Below are 21,502 nucleotides of genomic sequence, written 5' to 3' on the forward strand. Positions count from 1 at the left end.
TTCACTACTAAAAACAAATGTTCCCATGGTTACATGTGACAAACCACAACAGTGACGTCACGTACATGAAGATTCAAATAAACATTAAATCTATAATTAAATTATTTCTGATGAAAAGCAAAAAGCAATTAACGATGAAGCTTTGCATTATTACGCCATTCTTATATAATTCCAGGAAAATCTGACAAAATAACTCTAGCACCGATGAAGCTTTTGTTCGCTGTGTAATCAAAGACTTTGTGAATGTTTAAACCTTGAATTGTTGTATTGAGTAATAAATTTATCAAGTAGCTAAATCGCTAACACAAGAAACATAGAGTAAAACTATCTTTCAAAAAGTAAACTCTTCCATCTTTTTCAAAACATTTTTCTTATTGTTGGTCTGTATATGAACAGGATTTGACTGCAAATTTTATTATTTAAAGTCATTGAGCAATTGAAAAATACCCAAAGTTCCGCTTCAGCGTTTAATTATCCAAAGACAAATTTTAGCGTGATAAGCATTTCATGAACGATATCTGATATTTAAGACCAAGACGCTTCTACGTATAGAACAGATTAAGGTCAAGCGCGAGAAAACAACAACACTGAGAAAATCAGACAAGTTTATCGGCCGCATAAAACATTTGAATTTAAGGTAAGCAGCTATAGATATCTACTTTCAAATAATTTCAGTAAATGAATATGGACGGAGTTAGGTTGATGATAAAGAAAATATAAGAGCGAACGAATCTCTAACTTTGTTACAACATGTTAGAGAATGAGTTATGTACAAATAAGAAAGGACATGTTTATAACATAAGGACAAATACTTTTAAATGGTTGGGAGCGCTTCATACTTCACCAAAACAGCCGCCCATACATACATGACGTAAGAGACTGATCATAAAATATCTCAGCAATCTATTTATTATATCAACCAAATCGTGCAAACACATAATACATACCTTGTATACAGCACACCATCAAAGCTTCTTGATTGTCGATGAACGAAGAACTTTCCACTGCGTTGTGTCTTTTATACACAGATACATTTTGCTTTCTCTTCACGATTATCTCTAAAATTAGTAAACCATCAACCTCAGCGGAGAACTTTGTTCATAATCTAAAATTTCTTGCTAACATAAATACAAAAGCTATATCCATTGTTGGTTGTAGAGTTTGAAGTTTCCTAGCCCCAAACAAAACACTGTCATTGCAGTTAGCTAAATCTTTTTCCTGCGAATTTTTACACAAGATGGAACAAGCTCCACCATACACCTTTGGAAAACAGAATCCTGAATACGTACCTGATCAATCTATTCATCAATCTCAGCCTGGTTACCCTCTACAGCAAATACAACCAGCTCCTCAACCTGTGTCAATTATACCACCACCGGGTAACAACTCCACAGCTGTTGTTGTACCAGTAAGTAAGAAAAATTCAATCTCTAGTAACAACTAAATATTATGATTTTATGAAGCTAAATTTAGTTTACTGCATTCAATATACTTGTAGAATGCAGTTCAAGGTGTAATGGTTGTTGACGAACCATTTCAAGATTACATGGGTTTATCGATTTTTGCATGTCTGTGCTGTTTCTGGCCAGTTGGTCTCTGTGCCATAGCAAAATCAAACGAGGTAAAAACGTACATCATCATTGTATTACTGCGTTTAAAATGTTAAAGTTGAATAATAATTTTAATCATGTTAACTTAAATAGAGAATACAGGTAACTTCCTTTCAAGATAACTTGATTTTCAGTTTATACTTGTAAAATACTACGTGTGAATTGAAAATGCTACCAAAATGCTACGGGCGAATACTATAACGCGTGAATTCTTAGTTTCTGGATTTTAATGACCATTTTCAGATACATCACTACGTATAATATACTTAAGCAACATAAACTTTAAACAAGAAATACTCGTTTTCATGGCTAATTTTTCCATCGTAAACATTCTCTGTATTTTCTTTAGGCAAGAAAACTCGCTCGTGGAGGTGACTATGAAAGTGCTAGAGAAGCGGCAAATAAAGCAAAAAAGACAGCCTGGGTAGCTATGCTTCTTGGTCTCATTCTTACAATTGCTTTGATCGTCCTTAGAGTTGTAGCATCTTCGGCTAACTCAAATTGAATCAAATATATGTAAGCTATTACAACTATTATAACGATAAAAAGAGATACAATGTATTTTGTAATTACAATACAACACATACATGAAGTATTGTATAACGCAATTAATATAGTACGACATGTAACTATATTGCAATATTATAACATTAATTTTTGCAATATACATTTATATAATACAATATATATCTATATGAAGGTCGTAAACAGACTTCTCATGAGAACACGATCTATTGATATTTAATTATTTCTATATTTTTCTAATTTATGTAAATGAATGAATTCTTTATAAGCATGGAGATCGTTCTCAAGTCATACATAGTGATAAATTTCAACATACAGCTAATGTCTTTTCATGAACAGTCTTTTCATGAAAGGATAGCAAGGGAAAGCAATCACGATCTATTGATGTTTATGTATTTTTCTAATTTATGTAAATGAATAAACTCTTTATAAACATAAAGATTTTTGTCCAAGTCATACATAGTGATAGCTATTGTTGTATGCGAGAGGCTAAGTCAGCTAGATGTAGCCAGTGAAAAGAAAGCAAATGAATGGAAACACGAAACTTTATAACCAATTGTTCGCATCGTTTCGTATACAAACTAATACACACAACTGTATTTAGCAAACTGAAAAAAAAAATTCAAGAAATGAGATAGTGACAAAGCAAAATTTCACAAATCCCAATCTACCGAAAAATTTATGCGATGTTTTATTGAAAAATTTAGTCATGAAGTACAAAGGTTTTCTTAGAGAAATTTTTGAAATAAAACAAATCTTTGTAAAATAGCTAGTAGTTTTCATATTTCTTCTAAACTTTAAAATGTGTACGAAGTTTCTTCGCTTGGTGGTATTCGTATACTTGTCAACCATCAGTCTGGTGAAAACAGCACTGATTGTATGGTTTAAGAAGTTCTGACGTATTTCGCTACATGTTTATAAGCAAAAATTATCATAAATGTTATGATGTAGCCAAGCACACCCCCACACAGTGATCGTTTAAAGGAGTGATCGAAGTATTTAATGGTTTATGGTCTTGTATACATCACCAAACTATAAATATTTTACAGTTGTGTACGAGTATCATCATTAAACATCTAAAGATTTAATGAGCACAGCTATGATACAAAAGACACAGCTACAGCACATATACATCTACCTTTAATTTCTTTCAATAATTAACACTAATCATTCTGTACTAAAGATGGCATTTTAATGACGAAGCATGTTTGCGCTTAAGAAATCATCGTTTTTCTTAAATGTTATTTAAACTTGCTGCTTTTTAGAAATTACGTTTCGCGAGTATCATGAAAATACTTTTTGACTAAGTGAAAGTTTTGTCTTGCGATTAACTGTACATTCGTTGTTACGATTGCGCATTTTAAAAACAAACGAGCGATTGAGATGTCATTGTTTTTGCTCTTTTTTAAAATCCACTAAGTGCTGAAACACAGTGGCGGATCTAGCTATATAGACTCGTATAGACTCAATTTAAAATCAAAATACTTTTACAAAACGCTGCTGGTTATGAGTTTCTAAAGAATTATCAAACCCAAAATTCTCCAAATCGGATTTGCATCAGACATCAGCGTGCAGGCAAAAAATGTGATTACGTTTCATATAAAAATGACCGCAAGCAAACGTTCTCACTTTAAATTTATTTTATTAATAACGCCGGAATTTCTGCGTCTAATCCACTATGAGTATTTTTTCTCTAATTCTAACACTTTTAACATGATATTAAAAAGCTCCTATCAGCAAAAAACTTTTATTGGCGTTATTAAAACTTGGTCTGATTTCCAACTTATCGGTACAAAAATTTTCATATTGGTCAAATCCTTTCTTGATATGGCCATTTAAAGTTGCATTTCAATGGACGTTGTCCGTCGTGGCATGAAGCCTGGGTCTAGCTAAATTCATACATCATCAAAGATAGTTGGTATATATATTTTGTGCTGACGAGTGTCTTACATGACGTCACAAAAGTAATTCGTTCCAGACTTTTTGACAACAGACATAAGGATCTTTGCCAACTTCTGAACATGAACTAAGAGCGTGGGTAAACCACATCAAGATGATTATTTAGCAAAACAACTTTATTGTTTCTTAATTTGTATCTTCTTCTGAAAGTCTTTGAACAACTCAACAGAACTTCATGTTTTGCTATCAGTTTTTCTTGCTTTAACAAGTCGAAGAAATTCGAGGAAAATATAAAGCGAAAACAGTTTATTGTGGAGATCAAGCTATTGTTCCAAAACATTTGCCTTTCACTTATAAAAAGATGTTCCTCTAGTTACATGGGACAAACCAGAACAGAGACGTCACGTACATAAAGACTCAAATAAACATTAAATCTCTATTTAACTTATTTCAGATGAAAAGCAGAAAGCAATTAACGATGAAGCTTCACATTAATGCGCCATTCTTATATAATTCTAGGTAATTCTTAAAGGGAAAAATTACTCTACAAACAGGGAAGTTGTTTGCTGTGTAATAAAAAAGAATCTGTGAATCTTTAAGCCTTGAATTGCTGTATTGAGTAGCTATACTAGCTAATAAAATGACAAAGAAAATCGATAACACAAGCAACATTGAGTAAAACCATCTCTCAAAAAGTATAGACTTCCGTCATTTTCAAAACATTCTTCCTATTGTTGGTCTGTATACGCACTCGATTTGATTGCAAAGTTTATTATTTGAAGTCATTGAGCAATTAAAAAATACCCAAAGTTCCGCTTCAGCGTTTAATTATCCAAAGACAAAGTTTAGCGTGCTTCGCAACAAACACTTGTGATGTCAGGAAAGCGTGATTAGCATTTCATGAACGATATCTGACATTTAAGACCAAGACGCTTCTACGTATAGGACAGATTAAGGTCAAGCGCGAGAAAACAACAACACTGAGAAAATCAGACAAGTTTATCGGCCGCAAAAAAACATTTGAATTTAAGGTAAGCAGCTATAGATATCTATTTCGTATTTTCAAATAATTTCAGTAAATGCATATGAACGGAGATAGGTTAATGATAAAGAAAATATAAGAGCGAACGTATCTCTAACTTCACCAAAAACAGCCGCCCATACTTACATGACGTACGAGGCTGATCATAAAATATCTCAGCAATCTATTTATTATATTAACCAAATCATGCAAAAACATAATACATACCTTGTATACAGCATACCATCAAAACTTCTTCATTGTCGATGAACGAGAAACTTTCCACTGCGTTGCCTCTTATTAAACACAGATACATTTTGCTTTCTCTTCATGATTATCTCTAAAATTAGTAAAACATCAACCTCAGCGGAGAACTTTGTTCATAATCTAAAAATTTCTTGCTAACATAATTACAAAAGCAATATCCATTGTTGGTTGTAGAGGTTGAAGTTTCCTAACCCCAGACCAAAACACTGTAAGTGTAGTTAAATCTTTTTCTACGAATTTTTATACAAGATGGAACAGGCTCCACCATACACCTTTGGAAAACAGAATCCTGAATACACATCAGATCAATCTATTCATCAATCTCAGCCTGGTTACCCTCTACAGCAAATACAACCAGCTCCTCAACCTGTGTCAATTATACCACCACCGGGTAACAACTCTACGACAGTTGTTGTACCAGTAAGTAAGAAAAATTCAATCTCTAGCAGCAACTAACTATTATGATTTTATGAAGCTAAATTTAGTTTACTGCATTCAATATACTTGTAGAATCCAGATCAAAGAGTAATCGATGTTGACGAACCATTTCAAGATTACATGTGTTTATCGATTTTTGCATGTCTATGCTGTTTCTGGCCAGTTGGCCTCTGTGCCATAGCAAAATCAAAAGAGGTAAAAACGTACATGATTGCGTTATGGGTTAAAATGGTAAAGTTGAATTAACTTCCTTTCAAGATAACTTGATTTGGAGTTTATACTTGTAAAATACTACGTGTGAATTGAAAATGCTACCGAAATGCTCAGTGTAAAAAAATGCTACGTGTAAATGCTACGTGCGAATTCATAGTTTCTGTATTTTAATGACCATTTTTTGATACATCACTACATATAATATACTAAAGCATTTTAAAATTTAAATAAGAAATACTCGTTTGCATCGCTATAATTTCTTCCAATGTAAACTTTCTCTGTATTTTCTTTAGGCAAGGACGCTCGCTGATAGAGGTGACTATGAAAGAGCTAGAGTAGCGGCAAAAACAGCAAAATTGACAGCCTGGGTGGCTATGCTTTTCGGAGTCATTTTTGCAATTATTTTGATCGTCATGCGTTTGTAGGATTTACGGGTAACTCATAATAAATCAAACACATGTCAGCTACAACTATTAGAACGATCAAAGAGGTACAGTTAAGGTATTATTTAATTCCAATACATCACATACATGAAGTGTAGTAAATCGCGAGTAATTTAGTACGACATGTAACTATACTGTAATATTATAACGTTAATTTTTGCAATATACATTTATAAAATACAATGTATATACATGTATCTATATAAAGGTCGTGAACAGTCTTTTCATGAAAGGATGTAAGGGAAAGCAACACGATCTATTGATATTTAATTATTTATATATTTTTCTAATTTATGTAAATGAAAAAATTCTTTATAAGGATGGAGATCGTTGTGAAGTCATACATAGTGATAAACTTTAACATATAGCTATTGTTGTATGCGAAAGGAAAAGTCAGCTAGATGTAGCCAGTGAAAAGAAAGCAAATGAATGGAAACACGAAACTTTATAACCAATTATTCGCAACATTTCATATACAAACAAATACACAAAATATGTGACGTTTTATTGAAAATTTTTAGTACTTTTGTAAGGTTTTAATATAGAAAATTTTAAAATAAAATAAAATTTTATAAATTAGCTAAAGGTTTTCATATTTCTTCTAAACTTTAAAATACATGAAATTACCTCGCTGATACATGTGTTAGTTGTATTCGTACACTTTACCGCCATTATTTTGGTAAAATGATCACTGAATGTTTGGTATATCCAGGGCGAAACGATTACGTTAATTGGGGTGGGGGGAGGGGGGTGTTTTCATATATTCAGTTATGCCTTGCTGATTTCTTTTGAAATTAAATTAACTTTCAAAAGAAATCAGTAAGGAATAACTGAATATACACCCAATTAACGTTCTAGTTTCGCCTAGTATCTCAATAAAAGCGAACAATATGAAGCAGACTTACACACCTACACACAGCGATCAAATTCAAAAGAGTGATGGAATTATTTAATGGTTAACGGCCTTCAAGAGAAAACACATTATGAATATTCAAAATAAATGCATATTTAAGTTTTGCTTTCAATAGTTGTAAAAAATTCACGCCAGGCAGAATTAAAACGAAAGCAATTAACCCAGACCATCAACTGCAGAAAATCAATCATTTAAAGCAAGGTAAGTGTATTGATATAAAACTTTTTTTATTGATTTTAACTAATTCATTTATAAAACGTTCGAGTACCCCTTTTCTCTGGTAACACGTCGAAAATTCTTCGAAATGACCGTTTCATATTTGTTTGAAGTAAAAGACTTACGTGTAAACTATTGACAGTAAAATTAAACAGCTACCTTCAAAGTTGAAAACTTTTATCTCTAATTTATATATTGTTGAACTAAACAGGTTATTTTCTAACGTGTAAAGTCAGATGTAATGCCTATTTACGAAGTTGAACGTAGAAGACTTTATCGTCAATTTACACTGTTAATCTAGGCAGGAGAACTATGCTTCAGTGACTTATAAGACAAAAGAACATACTTAGAAAACGACTCTGGTCAATGTTGATAACATAAAATGTTTTGAAAAAGGTCTTGCAAAATTGCTATCTTCTAAGCTAAGCAGAAAACCACTTAAAGCTCGCTTTATTATGCAAAAGGTTAATGCCTATTTGCATTTAAGTATGCATTGGGCCAGATCACTTTGAAAGTTTATTTGACAAGACAATGTTACTGTTATAATACTGGACGTAAAGATCTTGATCTGTTTCTTCCCAAAGTAAGGACTGAATAAGCAAAGAAAAGCTCTTTTTATTCGGGAGCTGTTGTTCAACTGACAAACGTATCATAATCATGTTAAGGAAGTCACTTCCTTTTTGACATTCAAAGAGAAACGACACTTTAATTTTAGACTTCATATTGTTCTATAAGTATAATTATTTTTTTTTATATCATTATGGTTTTTGTATTCCAGACTTGCAACCATTCTCTTGAGATTTACCAAACAATGTTGTTCGCCCACGTCGGCTGGTGCCAACAATAACACTGTTAAATATTCTTTTGTATCAGACAACCAAAATGACTGAATTGCAAGTCAAGAATATAACCCAAGGCAATCCTTGATAACAGCATTTTTCTGATAAGCGTCCCTTTTACATTACCATTATGGTGCCTCAGTCACTGTGTATATATTTATATACTTATATAAACATTGACTAAAAACCACACTGTAATTCCAAGGTACTTGAAAAGATAAAGATCTTTAAATGCCTCAATACAAAGAATATACAAGATATGTTATAAAACTTAACATCAACATAATCAACATCCACATCCTAATGCAATGGCAAACCTCGACGACCAAAATCGACAACCGTGAACTAGAGTAACAGTAAGGTTTTATGGAACATCCAAATTCAGCAAACAAAGGGCTATACATATTACCTATTAAACTATACTTGCTCTATAAATAACAATAATGACTTTCACTTTGTTGATTAAAGTCAGGCAAGACTTTAATCAGGAAAGTGAAAGTCATTATTGTTATTTAAAGTCAGGCAAGAGATGATTTTTTATCAAGAAACATTTTTGCCACAAAAATGCTTTTTTTCAGTCGTGTCTGTTCTTCAACAGATAAAAATCGTTTCACGCGTAAGTAAAGTGGAACATGATAAACATAATACATTACCAAATGTGAAATTACATTGTGGTGAATTTCGCTGTGATATTAAGTCAGTATTATAATACGTAAATATAAACAAACATTATTCTCTGGAGCCGGTGAGAACGCCTTATAGCGTCTTATTTATTTTAAATTTTCATTTCTTTTAAAGATGCTCCATCAACCCATCCCTCCACTATACACGATTGAAAAACAAAATCCTGCATACATTCACAAATCTCCTCCGAACGTCGTACTACCTGGTTACCCACTTCAACAACAACAACCTGGGCACACACCTCCATCTCCACCAGGAATGCAACAGCAAAGTAGCAGCAGCACGACAGTTGAGGTGCTCGTATGTGGGAAAAATACAAAATACCCTACTTTTATAAGATTATATGAATAATGCGAAGACTTCTATTTAAAATATTACTGTACTACATGAGAAATTTTAATGAAATATCTTTAGAACCAACCTCAGCCTACGGTGGTTGCACCAATTCCAGGTGTCGATGATCACATAATATTGTTGTTTGCCTTATTATGTTGTTGGATACTCGGAGTTCTTGCCATCTTCAAGTCATCCGAAGTGAGTGATTCTAAATTAATTGTAAACAGTTAATAATCCACCTTGCGATAGCCACCTTTAAAATCTAATAATTTCCAAATTCGTCAATCCGTAAAATTTCCTTGCATAATATAATAGAATGCTTAATATTAAATGCGTGCATATTTTGTGAGCAGTTTAACATTTCAGAATTAGTAACAGTAGAGGTGGGGATCCAGAGGAGGGAGTGCAGTGGGAGCACCCCTCTTGATAACGACAGCTCTTTAATGAAAATGATATTGTCCCGTGACATCTTCAAATTACGCACCTCTCTTCAGTTAAAATCCTGGATAATTAGCGCAAATTGTTTTCATATTTACTTTTCAATCATTTTCACCTAGCATAAATCAAAATAAAGTAAATTTTCTCTCTTCTTTAGGCAAAGGCCCGTTTTGATAATGGTGACTACGCAGGTGCTGTAACCGCCGCTCGCAGTGCAAGAAATCGTAGTTTTATCGCCATCATGTTTGGAACATTCATGTACACCGTTATTATAGTTTTAAGTACATTACTATAGTTTCATTCATTGTCTAAAGTTGTTCATGTTTAACTGTATTTTCGCATAAATTTTCCTATTTCCTATAACTTAGAATTAAATAGTCGATTAAACGAATGAAATGTCATTGTTTTTGATCTTTTTTAAATCCATTAAGCGCTGAAACAGACTGCAGCCTGGGGGAAATAATTTAATCAAGTTTTTATCAAAATTGTCCGCAAGCAAACATTCACACTTCGAATACATTTAGTCAAATACGATGGAATTTCTGTATCCCATTTACTATAGAAGCACTTTGCTATTTTTTCCTCCAATTCCAGCACTTGCATAATGATTTCAATTTTTGACATATTACAACACATACATATATTGCAATTTTTACTTGTAGCTATATTGCCCGATGTAGGATTTTCGACAACTTCTAAAGTTTCTTCGTAAAAGCTAACAAAAAAGAATGTAAAATAAAAAGCAATATTATTTACAACTAAAACCATGAGAGTGAGGTTACTGTTTACATGAGCCAGGTAGCCGGGATTCAGCGAGGCGTTAAATCATTTTGGCAAACGGAAAACATTAAATACTTCACAACAAAAAACTTATTTGAGCAATTTCTCTATGTTCTGACATTCCAAATGATTATTTAGCAACACAACTTTATTGTGTTTCATGTATGAGTATTCTTAATTTTTATCTTCTTCTGAAAGTCTTTGAACAATTCAATAAAACACCCTGTTTAAAACTAGTCTTTCTTCCTTAAACAAGTAGAAGAAATTCGAGGAAAAAAGCTAAAACAGATCGTTGTTGAGATAAAGCTATTGTTCCAAAACATTTGCCTTTCTCTACTAAAAACAAATGTTCCCATGGTTACATGTGACAAACCACAACAGTGACGTCACGTACATGAAGATTCAAATAAACATTAAATCTATAATTAAATTATTTCTGATGAAAAGCAAAAAGCAATTAACGATGAAGCTTTGCATTATTACGCCATTCTTATATAATTCCAGGAAAATCTGACAAAATAACTCTAGCACCGATGAAGCTTTTGTTCGCTGTGTAATCAAAGACTTTGTGAATGTTTAAACCTTGAATTGTTGTATTGAGTAATAAATTTATCAAGTAGCTAAATCGCTAACACAAGAAACATAGAGTAAAACTATCTTTCAAAAAGTAAACTCTTCCATCTTTTTCAAAACATTTTTCTTATTGTTGGTCTGTATATGCACTGGATTTGACTGCAAATTTTATTATTTAAAGTCATTGAGCAATTGAAAAATACCCAAAGTTCCGCTTCAGCGTTTAATTATCCAAAGACAAATTTTAGCGTGATATGCATTTCATGAACGATATCTGATATTTAAGACCAAGAGGCTTCTACGTATAGAACAGATTAAGGTCAAGCGCGAGAAAACAACAACACTGAGAAAATCAGACAAGTTTATCGGCCGCATAAAACATTTGAATTTAAGGTAAGCAGCTATAGATATCTACTTTCAAATAATTTCAGTAAATGAATATGGACGGAGTTAGGTTGATGATAAAGAAAATATAAGAGCGAACGAATCTCTAACTTTGTTACAACATGTTAGAGAATGAGTTATGTACAAATAAGAAAGGACATGTTTATAACATAAGGACAAATACTTTTTAAATGGTTGGGAGCGCGCTTCATACTTCACCAAAAACAGCCGCCCATACATACATGACGTAAGAGACTGATCATAAAATATCTCAGCAATCTATTTATTATATCAACCAAATCATGCAAACACATAATACATACCTTGTATACAGCACACCATCAAAGCTTCTTGATTGTCGATGAACGAAGAACTTTCCACTGCGTTGTGTCTTTTTATACACAGATACATTTTGCTTTCTCTTCACGATTATCTCTAAAATTAGTAAACCATCAACCTCAGCGGAGAACTTTGTTCATAATCTAAAATTTCTTGCTAACATAAATACAAAAGCTATATCCATTGTTGGTTGTAGAGTTTGAAGTTTCCTAGCCCCAAACAAAACACTGTCATTGCAGTTAGTTAAATCTTTTTCCTGCGAATTTTTACACAAGATGGAACAAGCTCCACCATACACCTTTGGAAAACAGAATCCTGAATACGTACCTGATCAATCTATTCATCAATCTCAGCCCGGTTACCCTCTACAGCAAATACAACCAGCTCCTCAACCTGTGTCAATTATACCACCACCGGGTAACAACTCCACAGCTGTTGTTGTACCAGTAAGTAAGAAAAATTCAATCTCTAGTAACAACTAAATATTATGATTTTATGAAGCTAAATTTAGTTTACTGCATTCAATATACTTGTAGAATGCAGTTCAAGGTGTAATGGTTGTTGACGAACCATTTCAAGATTACATGGGTTTATCGATTTTTGCATGTCTGTGCTGTTTCTGGCCAGTTGGTCTCTGTGCCATAGCAAAATCAAACGAGGTAAAAACGTACATCATCATTGTATTACTGCGTTTAAAATGTTAAAGTTGAATAATAATTTTAATCATGTTAACTTAAATAGAGAATACAGGTAACTTCCTTTCAAGATAACTTGATTTTCAGTTTATACTTGTAAAATACTACGTGTGAATTGAAAATGCTACCAAAATGCTACGGGCGAATACTATAACGCGTGAATTCTTAGTTTCTGGATTTTAATGACCATTTTCAGATACATCACTACGTATAATATACTTAAGCAACATAAACTTTAAACAAGAAATACTCGTTTTCATGGCTAATTTTTCCATCGTAAACATTCTCTGTATTTTCTTTAGGCAAGAAAACTCGCTCGTGGAGGTGACTATGAAAGTGCTAGAGAAGCGGCAAATAAAGCAAAAAAGACAGCCTGGGTAGCTATGCTTCTTGGTCTCATTCTTACAATTGCTTTGATCGTCCTTAGAGTTGTAGCATCTTCGGCTAACTCAAATTGAATCAAATATATGTAAGCTATTACAACTATTATAACGATAAAAAGAGATACAATGTATTTTGTAATTACAATACAACACATACATGAAGTATTGTATAACGCAATTAATATAGTACGACATGTAACTATATTGCAATATTATAACATTAATTTTTGCAATATACATTTATATAATACAATATATATCTATATGAAGGTCGTAAACAGACTTCTCATGAGAACACGATCTATTGATATTTAATTATTTCTATATTTTTCTAATTTATGTAAATGATGAATTCTTTATAAGCATGGAGATCGTTGTCAAGTCATACATAGTGATAAATTTCAACATACAGCTAATGTCTTTTCATGAACAGTCTTTTCATGAAAGGATAGCAAGGGAAAGCAATCACGATCTATTGATGTTTATGTATTTTTCTAATTTATGTAAATGAATAAACTCTTTATAAACATAAAGATTTTTGTCCAAGTCATACATAGTGATAGCTATTGTTGTATGCGAGAGGCTAAGTCAGCTAGATGTAGCCAGTGAAAAGAAAGCAAATGAATGGAAACACGAAACTTTATAACCAATTATTCGCATCGTTTCGTATACAAACAAATACACACAACTGTATTTAGCAAACTGAAAAAAAAAATTCAAGAAATGAGATAGTGACAAAGCAAAATTTCACAAATCCCAATCTACCGAAAAATTTATGCGATGTTTTATTGAAAAATTTAGTCATGAAGTACAAAGGTTTTCTTAGAGAAATTTTTGAAATAAAACAAATCTTTGTAAAATAGCTAGTAGTTTTCATATTTCTTCTAAACTTTAAAATGTGTACGAAGTTTCTTCGCTTGGTGGTATTCGTATACTTGTCAACCATCAGTCTGGTGAAAACAGCACTGATTGTATGGTTTAAGAAGTTCTGACGTATTTCGCTACATGTTTATAAGCAAAAAAATTATCATAAATGTTATGATGTAGCCAAGCACACCCCCACACAGTGATCGTTTAAAGGAGTGATCGAAGTATTTAATGGTTTATGGTCTTGTATACATCACCAAACTATAAATATTTTACAGTTGTGTACGAGTATCATCATTAAACATCTAAAGATTTAATGAGCACAGCTATGATACAAAAGACACAGCTACAGCACATATACATCTACCTTTAATTTCTTTCAATAATTAACACTAATCATTCTGTACTAAAGATGGCATTTTAATGACGAAGCATGTTTGCGCTTAAGAAATCATCGTTTTTCTTAAATGTTATTTAAACTTGCTGCTTTTTAGAAATTACGTTTCGCGAGTATCATGAAAATACTTTTTGACTAAGTGAAAGTTTTGTCTTGCGATTAACTGTACATTCGTTGTTACGATTGCGCATTTTAAAAACAAACGAGCGATTGAGATGTCATTGTTTTTGCTCTTTTTTAAAATCCACTAAGTGCTGAAACACAGTGGCGGATCTAGCTATATAGACTCGTATAGACTCAATTTAAAATCAAAATACTTTTACAAAACGCTGCTGGTTATGAGTTTCTAAAGAATTATCAAACCCAAAATTCTCCAAATCGGATTTGCATCAGACATCAGCGTGCAGGCAAAAAATGTGATTACGTTTCATATAAAAATGACCGCAAGCAAACGTTCTCACTTTAAATTTATTTGATTAATAACGTCGGAATTTCTGCGTCTAATCCACTATGAGTACTTTGTTATTTTTTCTTTAATTCTAACACTTTTAACATGATATTAAAAAGCTCCTATCAGCAAAAAACTTTTATTAGCGTTATTAAAACTTGGTCTGATTTCCAACTTATCTTTACAAAAATTTTCATATTGGTCAAATCCTTTCTTGATATGGCATTTAAAGTTGCATTTCAATGGACGTTGTCCTTCATGTTTTGCTATCAGTTTTTCTTGCTTTAACAAGTCGAAGAAATTCGAGGAAAATATAAACCGAAAACAGTTTATTGTGGAGATCAAGCTATTGTTCCAAAACATTTGCCTTTCACTTATAAAAAGATGTTCCTTTAGTTACATGTGACAAACCAGAACAGAGACGTCACGTACATAAAGACTCAAATAAACAGTAAATCTCTATTTAACTTATTTCAGATGAAAAGCAGAAAGCAATTAACGATGAAGCTTGACATTAATGCGCCATTCTTATATAATTCTAGGTAATTTTTAAAGGGAAAAATAACTCTACAAACAGGGAAGTTGTTTGCTGTGTAATAAAAAAGAATCTGTGAATCTTTAAGCTTTGAATTGCTGTATTGAGTAGCTATACTAGCTAATAAAATGACAAAGAAAATCGATAACACAAGCAACATTGAGTAAAACCATCTCTCAAAAAGTATAGACTTCCGTCATTTTCAAAACATTCTTCCTATTGTTGGTCTGTATACGCACTCGATTTGATTGCAAAGTTTATTATTTGAAGTCATTGAGCAATTAAAAAATACCCAAAGTTCCGCTTCAGCGTTTAATTATCCAAAGACAAAGTTTTGCGTGCTAAGCAACAAAAACTTGTGATGAAAGGAAAGCGTGATTAGCATTTCATGAACGATATCTGACATTTAAGACCAAGACGCTTCTACGTATAGGACAGATTAAGGTCAAGCGTGAGGAAACAACAACACTGAGAAAATCAGACAAGTTTATCGGCCGCAAAAAAACATTTGAACTTAAGGTAAGCAGCTATAGATATCAATTTCGTATTTTCAAATAATTTCAGTAAATGAATATGAACGGAGATAGGTTAATGATAAAGAAAATATACGAGCGAACGTATCTCTAACTTCACCAAAAACAGCCGCCCATACTTACATGACGTACGAGACTGATCATAAAATATCTCAGCAATCTATTTATTATATCAACCAAATGATGCAAAAACATAATACATACCTTGTATACAGCATACCATCAAAACTTCTTCATTGTCGATGAACGAGAAACTTTCCACTGCGTTGCCTCTTATTAAACACAGATACATTTTGCTTTCTCTTCATGATTATCTCTAAAATTAGTAAAACATCAACCTCAGCGGAGAACTTTGTTCATAATCTAAAAATTACTTGCTAACATAAATACAAAAGCAATATCCATTGTTGGTTGTAGAGGCTGAAGTTTCCTAGCCCCAGACCAAAACACTGTCATTGTAGTTAAATCTTTTTCCTGCGAATTTTTACACAAGATGGAACAAGCTCCACCATACACCTTTGGAAAACAGAATCCTGAATACTCACCTGATCAATCTATTCATCAATCTCAGCTCGGTTACCCTCTAGAGCAAATACAACCAGCTCCTCAACCTGTGTCAATTATACCACCACCGGGTAACAACTCTACAACCGTTGTTGTACCAGTAAGTAAGAAAAATTCAATCCCTAGTAACAACTATATATTATGATTTTATGAAGCTAAATTTAGTTTAATGCATTAAATATACTTGTAGAATCCAGATCAAAGAGTAATCGTTGTTGACGAACCATTTCAAGATTACATGGGTTTATCGATTTTTGCATGCCTGTGCTGTTTCTGGCCACTTGGCCTCTGTGCCATAACAAATTCAAACAAGGTAAAAACGTACATCATTGCGTGTTGTGGGTTAAAATGGTAAAGTTGACTTCCTTTCATGATAACTTGATTTTGAGTTTATACTTGTAAAATACTACGTGTGAATTGAACATGCAACCAAAATGCTGAGTGTGAAAAAATGCTATGCGTGAATTTGTAGTTTCTGGATTTTAATGACATCACTACATATAATATATTAAAGCAATATAAAATTTAAATAAGAATTACTCGTTTGCATGGCTAATTTTTCCATTGTAAACTTTCTCTGTATTTTCTTTAGGCAAGAAAACTCGCTCGTAGAGGTGACTATGAAAGTGCTAGAGAAATGGCAAATGTAGCAAAAAGGGCATCCTGGGTGGCTATGTTTCTTGGCATAATGATTCCTCCGATTATTCTTTTGATATATTTTGTAACAACTTACGGCTAACTCAAATTAAATCAAACACATGTCAGCTCCAACTATTAGAACGATCAGAGGCACAGTTAAGGTATTATGTAATTACAATACAACACATACATGAAGTATAGTATATCGCGAGTAATTTAGTACGACATGCATATTGTAATATTACTTATAACACAAATTTTTGCACAATGATACATTTATATAATACAATATATATCTATATGAAGGTCGTGAACAGACTTCTAATGGAGATCGTTGTCAAGTCATACATAGTGATAAATTTCAACATATAGCTAATGCCTTTTCATGAACAGTCTTTTCATGAAAGGATACCAAGGGAAAGCAATCACGATCTATTGATGTTTATGTATTTTTCTAATTTATGTAAATAAATAAACTCTTTATAAATATGCAGATTTTTGTCCACGTCATACATAGTGATAGCTATTGTTGTATGCGAGAGGCAAAGTCATACATAGTGATAGCTAATGTTGTATGCGAGAGGCAAAGTCATACATAGTGATAGCTAATGTTGTATGCGAGAGGCAAAGTCATACATAGTGATAGCTAATGTTGTATGAGAGGCAAAGTCATACATAGTGATAGCTATTGTTGTATGCGAGAGGCAAAGTCATACATAGTGATAGCTATTGTTGTATGCGAGAGGCAAAGTCATACATAGTGATAGCTAATGTTGTATGAGAGACAAAGTCATACATAGTGATAGCTATTGTATGCGAGAGCAAAGTCATACATAGTGATAGCTAATGTTGTATGCGAGGCAAAGTCATACATAGTGATAGCTAATGTTGTATGCGAGAGGCAAAGTCATACATAGTGATAGCTAATGTTGTATGCGAGAGGCAAAGTCATACATAGTGATAGCTAATGTTGTATGCGAGAGGCAAAGTCATACATAGTGATAGCTAATGTTGTATGCGAGAGGCAAAGTCAGCTAGATGTAGCCAGTGAAAAGAAAGCAAATGAATGGAAACACGTAACTTTATAACCAATTGTTCGCAACGTTTCATATACAAACTAATAATGTGATGCTTTATTGAAAATTAAAGTACTTAAGTACTTTTGATGTATTCGTACACTTTCGCACCCTTAGTCTGGTAAAATGATCATTGATTGTATGATATAAGATCGCTAGTTTCGCCTAGTATCTCAATAAAAGCGAACAAAATTATTATTTGAAGTAAATTTACCCACACACACAGCGATCAAATTCAAAAGAGTGATGGAATTATTTAATGCTTAACAGCCTTCTAAGATAGCATTATGAATATTCAAAATAAATGCATATTTAAGTTTTGCTTTCAATAGTTGTATAAAATTCACGCCAGGCAGACTTAAAACGAAAGCAATTTACCCAGACCATCAACTTCAGAAAATCAAACATTTAAAGCAAGGTAAGTGTATTAATATAATAACTTTTTACTGATTTTAACCAATTAATTTACAAAACGTTCGAATATCCCTTTTCTCTGGTGACACGTCGAAAAATTCCTCGAAATGAACGTTTCTGCTTTGTTTGAAGTAAAAGACTTACGTGTAAACTATTGATGGTAAAATTTAACAGCTACCTTCAAAGTTGAAAACTTTTATCGTTAAGTTATATATTTTTGAACTAAACAGTTCATTTTATAACATGTGTAGTCGGAGTTAATGCCTATCTAAAAGGTTGAACGTTGAAAACTTTTTCCGACGTAATCAAGACGGGAGAATTATATGCTTCAGTGACTTCAGCCAAAAGAACATATTTAGAAAATGATTCTCGTCAATGTTTGATAAAATAAAATGTTTTGAAAAAGGTTTTGTATTTTTCTAAATACCATCGATAAGCTCAGCAAAAACCACTTAAAACTCGCTTTTATATTCATAAGGTTAAAGCCTATTTGCGTTTAAGTGTGCAGTTGGATTGGGCCAGATCTCTTTGAAAGATTATTTTTAAGGCAATGTTGTTGATGAATAAGCAAAGAAAAGCTGTATTTGTTCGGGAGAAGTTGTTTTTAATTTCTTACAAATGTATCATGTTAAGGAAGTCACTTCCTTGTTGACATTCAAAGAGAAACGATACTTTAATTTTAGACTTCATATTGCTGTATAACAATAATTGTCTTATTTGTATGATTAGGATTTTTGTATGTAACACAAGCACTCCTTCATAACAGCATTTTTCTGATAAGCTTCCCCTTTAAATCATTATTATTTTGCCACTGCCAGTATATATATATGTACATATTGATTAAAAACCACTCAGTAATTTCAAGCAACATCTAGAAGGTACTAGAAAAGATAAAGCTCTTTAAATGCCTCAAAACAAAGAATATATAAGAATGTTATAAAACTTCTTGCGAGTGATATACATCAACATCAACATCAGCATCATCTTTATACAATTTCAAAAGCAAACAACGACGAACGTGAACAAAAGTAGCAAGGTTTTATAGTACATCCAATTTCAGCAAACAAATGCCGACACATTTTACCTCTCAACCAATAATCGCTCTATAAATAACAATAATGACTTTCACTTCGTTGATTAAAGTCAGACAAAGGATGATTTTTTTTCATTTTCGCCACGAAAATGTTTTTGTCTGTCATGTCGTGAGATTTCACGTCACTAACGAAACGTAAAATGAAAGATGATTTTCATAAAATATTGCCAAATGTGAGATTGTATTGTGGTGAATTTCGCTGCGATACTTGGCAACTATTCTAATACGCAAATATAAACTGACATCGTTTTCTAGTAGACGGAGAGTACGCCTGATAGCGTCTTATTCATTTTAAATTTTCATTTCTTTTAAAGATGGAAAACCCTCCACCATACACAATTGAAACACAAAATCCTGCATACATTCACGGATCTCCTCCGAACGTTGCACAACCTGGTTACCCACCTCAACAACAACAACCTGGTTACCCGCCTCAACAACAACAACCTGGTTACCCACCTCAACAACAACAACCTGGTTACCCACCTCAACAACAACAACCTGCATACTCACCACCACAACCAGCGGGTTATCCCCCAGAAAAGAACTTCTCACCTCAAGGTTACCCTCTCAAGGTTACCCACCTCCACCCCCACCAGGAATGCAACAAAGCAACAACAGCACGACAGTTGTCATGCTCGTATGTAGGAAAAATACAAAATACTCTACATTTCTAAGAATATATGAACAATGTGAAAACTTCTATTTAAAATATTACTGTACTATGCATGAGAAATTTTAATGAAATATTTTTAGAACCAACCTCAGCCTACGGTGGTGGCAACAACGATTCCAGTTGTCAATGATCACATGATATTGTCCATCGTTGCCTTTTTATGTTTTTGTTGGCCAATCGGACTTGTAGCTATTATCAAGTCGCTCGAAGTAAGTGATTCTAAATTAATTGTAGACAGTTAATAATCCACCTTGCGATAGCAAGCTTTAATATCTAATCCTTAAATAATTTCCAAATTCGTCCATCAGTAAATCCTTAAAATTTCGTTGCTTAATATAATATAATGCTTAATGTAACATGAATGAACATTTGCGAGTAGTTTAACATTTCAGAATCTGTCATACCGGGTGAGGTGTAACAGTAGAGGCGTATCCAGATGAGGGAGGGCAGTGGGAGCACCCTTCTTGATAACGACAGCTCTTTAACGAAAATGATATTGCCCCGTGACATCTTCAAATCACGCACCTCTCTTCGGTTAAAATCCTGGATAATTAGCACATATCATTTTCATCTTTACTTTTCAATCATTTTTACTTTAGCACAAATCGTACACATCATAAAGGATTTCTACATCAAATTATAAATCACAGGAAAGCGAATCCTCTCTCTTCTTTAGGCAAGGAACCGATTCGCTGCTGGTGACTACGCAGGTGCTGTAACCTCCGCTCATACTGCAAGGAATCTTAGTAGTATAGCCATCGTGTGTGGAATAATCATCTACATCGTTGTCATAGTTGTAGAAGTAGCCGTCGTATCATCCTCAAACACCTAAAGGTTTTCAATGAGCACAGCTATGATACAAAGGGCACAGTTACAACACACATATATATCTACCTATAGTTTCATCTAATGATTTAAGTTGTTCACGTTTAATTGTACTTCAGCATACATATACTCATTTTTATTAAATAACGATTAAACTGTTTCATGATTGTCATGAAAATACTTTTTGACTTGGTGAAAGTTTATATCCCGAGTAACTGCACATTCGTCGCTCCGATTGGTTATTTTGAAAACATACGGAACGAATGAAATGTCATTGTTTTTTTTTAAATCCAACATGCTTTGTTAAAACAAACGGCAGCCTGCCTGTAGGCAAAAAATTCAATCACGTTTTCATCAAAGCTGTCCGCAAGCAAACATTCATGCTTCAAATGCATTTAGTCAAATACGCTGGAATTTCTGCATCCAATTTACTAGAAGT

The 21,502-nt window shown here is 32.9% G+C and overlaps 4 protein-coding genes and 3 long non-coding RNA genes across 7 annotated transcripts; 6 read left to right on the forward strand and 1 right to left on the reverse strand.

Annotated features, from left to right (window-relative positions):
• The first annotated feature begins 525 nt into the window (after positions 1-525).
• On the forward strand, positions 526-1,325 carry LOC124450261. The gene is made up of 2 exons (XR_006949921.1): positions 526-637; positions 1,238-1,325. It is a non-coding gene; the product is annotated as an uncharacterized LOC124450261 (long non-coding RNA).
• A 182-nt stretch (positions 1,326-1,507) lies between these two features.
• Positions 1,508-2,115, forward strand: LOC124452293 (synapse differentiation-inducing gene protein 1-like). The gene is made up of 2 exons (XM_047002872.1): positions 1,508-1,621; positions 1,960-2,115. The coding sequence occupies exons 1-2, from the start codon at positions 1,517-1,519 to the stop codon at positions 2,113-2,115; spliced, it is 261 nt and encodes an 86-aa protein (XP_046858828.1). The 5' UTR covers positions 1,508-1,516.
• A 2,728-nt stretch (positions 2,116-4,843) lies between these two features.
• Positions 4,844-5,659, forward strand: LOC124450260. The gene is made up of 2 exons (XR_006949920.1): positions 4,844-5,065; positions 5,572-5,659. It is a non-coding gene; the product is annotated as an uncharacterized LOC124450260 (long non-coding RNA).
• Positions 5,660-5,847: 188 nt separating this feature from the next.
• On the forward strand, positions 5,848-6,871 carry LOC124452295 (trafficking regulator of GLUT4 1-like). Its single transcript, XM_047002874.1, has 2 exons — positions 5,848-5,991; positions 6,267-6,871. The coding sequence occupies exons 1-2, from the start codon at positions 5,881-5,883 to the stop codon at positions 6,396-6,398; spliced, it is 243 nt and encodes an 80-aa protein (XP_046858830.1). The 5' UTR covers positions 5,848-5,880; the 3' UTR covers positions 6,399-6,871.
• A 5,035-nt stretch (positions 6,872-11,906) lies between these two features.
• On the reverse strand, positions 11,907-16,176 carry LOC124450262. Its single transcript, XR_006949922.1, has 3 exons — positions 15,981-16,176; positions 12,246-12,350; positions 11,907-12,014 (listed from the first exon to the last, which is right to left on the reverse strand). It is a non-coding gene; the product is annotated as an uncharacterized LOC124450262 (long non-coding RNA).
• On the forward strand, positions 15,578-17,489 carry LOC124450256 (proline-rich transmembrane protein 1-like). The gene is made up of 4 exons (XM_047000887.1): positions 15,578-15,762; positions 16,270-16,440; positions 16,531-16,653; positions 16,933-17,489. Exons 2-4 carry the CDS (start codon positions 16,270-16,272, stop codon positions 17,077-17,079), a joined length of 441 nt encoding a protein of 146 aa, XP_046856843.1. The 5' UTR covers positions 15,578-15,762; the 3' UTR covers positions 17,080-17,489.
• Positions 17,490-18,361: 872 nt separating this feature from the next.
• Positions 18,362-21,251, forward strand: LOC124452296 (AT-rich interactive domain-containing protein 1A-like). The gene is made up of 4 exons (XM_047002875.1): positions 18,362-18,473; positions 19,877-20,206; positions 20,319-20,447; positions 20,915-21,251. The coding sequence occupies exons 2-4, from the start codon at positions 19,877-19,879 to the stop codon at positions 21,068-21,070; spliced, it is 615 nt and encodes a 204-aa protein (XP_046858831.1). The 5' UTR covers positions 18,362-18,473; the 3' UTR covers positions 21,071-21,251.
• Positions 21,252-21,502: the final 251 nt, after the last annotated feature.

The sequence above is a fragment of the Xenia sp. Carnegie-2017 genome, unplaced genomic scaffold (assembly GCF_021976095.1).
Source record: "Xenia sp. Carnegie-2017 unplaced genomic scaffold, XeniaSp_v1 HiC_scaffold_24, whole genome shotgun sequence".
NCBI lineage: Eukaryota > Metazoa > Cnidaria > Anthozoa > Malacalcyonacea > Xeniidae > Xenia > Xenia sp. Carnegie-2017.

Bases quoted from the DNA above. Each gene is read 5' to 3' on its own strand.
- LOC124450256 (XM_047000887.1), top strand. From the start codon at position 16,270: ATGGAACAAGCTCCACCATACACCTTTGGAAAACAGAATCCTGAATAC. The intron at 16,441-16,530 runs GTAAGTAAGAAA...ATATACTTGTAG, and splicing joins CTACAACCGTTGTTGTACCA to AATCCAGATCAAAGAGTAAT. The intron at 16,654-16,932 runs GTAAAAACGTAC...TATTTTCTTTAG, and splicing joins CCATAACAAATTCAAACAAG to GCAAGAAAACTCGCTCGTAG.
- LOC124452296 (XM_047002875.1), top strand. From the start codon at position 19,877: ATGGAAAACCCTCCACCATACACAATTGAAACACAAAATCCTGCATAC. The intron at 20,207-20,318 runs GTAGGAAAAATA...AAATATTTTTAG, and splicing joins GACAGTTGTCATGCTCGTAT to AACCAACCTCAGCCTACGGT. The intron at 20,448-20,914 runs GTAAGTGATTCT...TCTCTTCTTTAG, and splicing joins CTATTATCAAGTCGCTCGAA to GCAAGGAACCGATTCGCTGC.
- LOC124452293 (XM_047002872.1), top strand. From the start codon at position 1,517: ATGGTTGTTGACGAACCATTTCAAGATTACATGGGTTTATCGATTTTT. The intron at 1,622-1,959 runs GTAAAAACGTAC...TATTTTCTTTAG, and splicing joins CCATAGCAAAATCAAACGAG to GCAAGAAAACTCGCTCGTGG.
- LOC124452295 (XM_047002874.1), top strand. From the start codon at position 5,881: ATGTGTTTATCGATTTTTGCATGTCTATGCTGTTTCTGGCCAGTTGGC. The intron at 5,992-6,266 runs GTAAAGTTGAAT...TATTTTCTTTAG, and splicing joins TTGCGTTATGGGTTAAAATG to GCAAGGACGCTCGCTGATAG.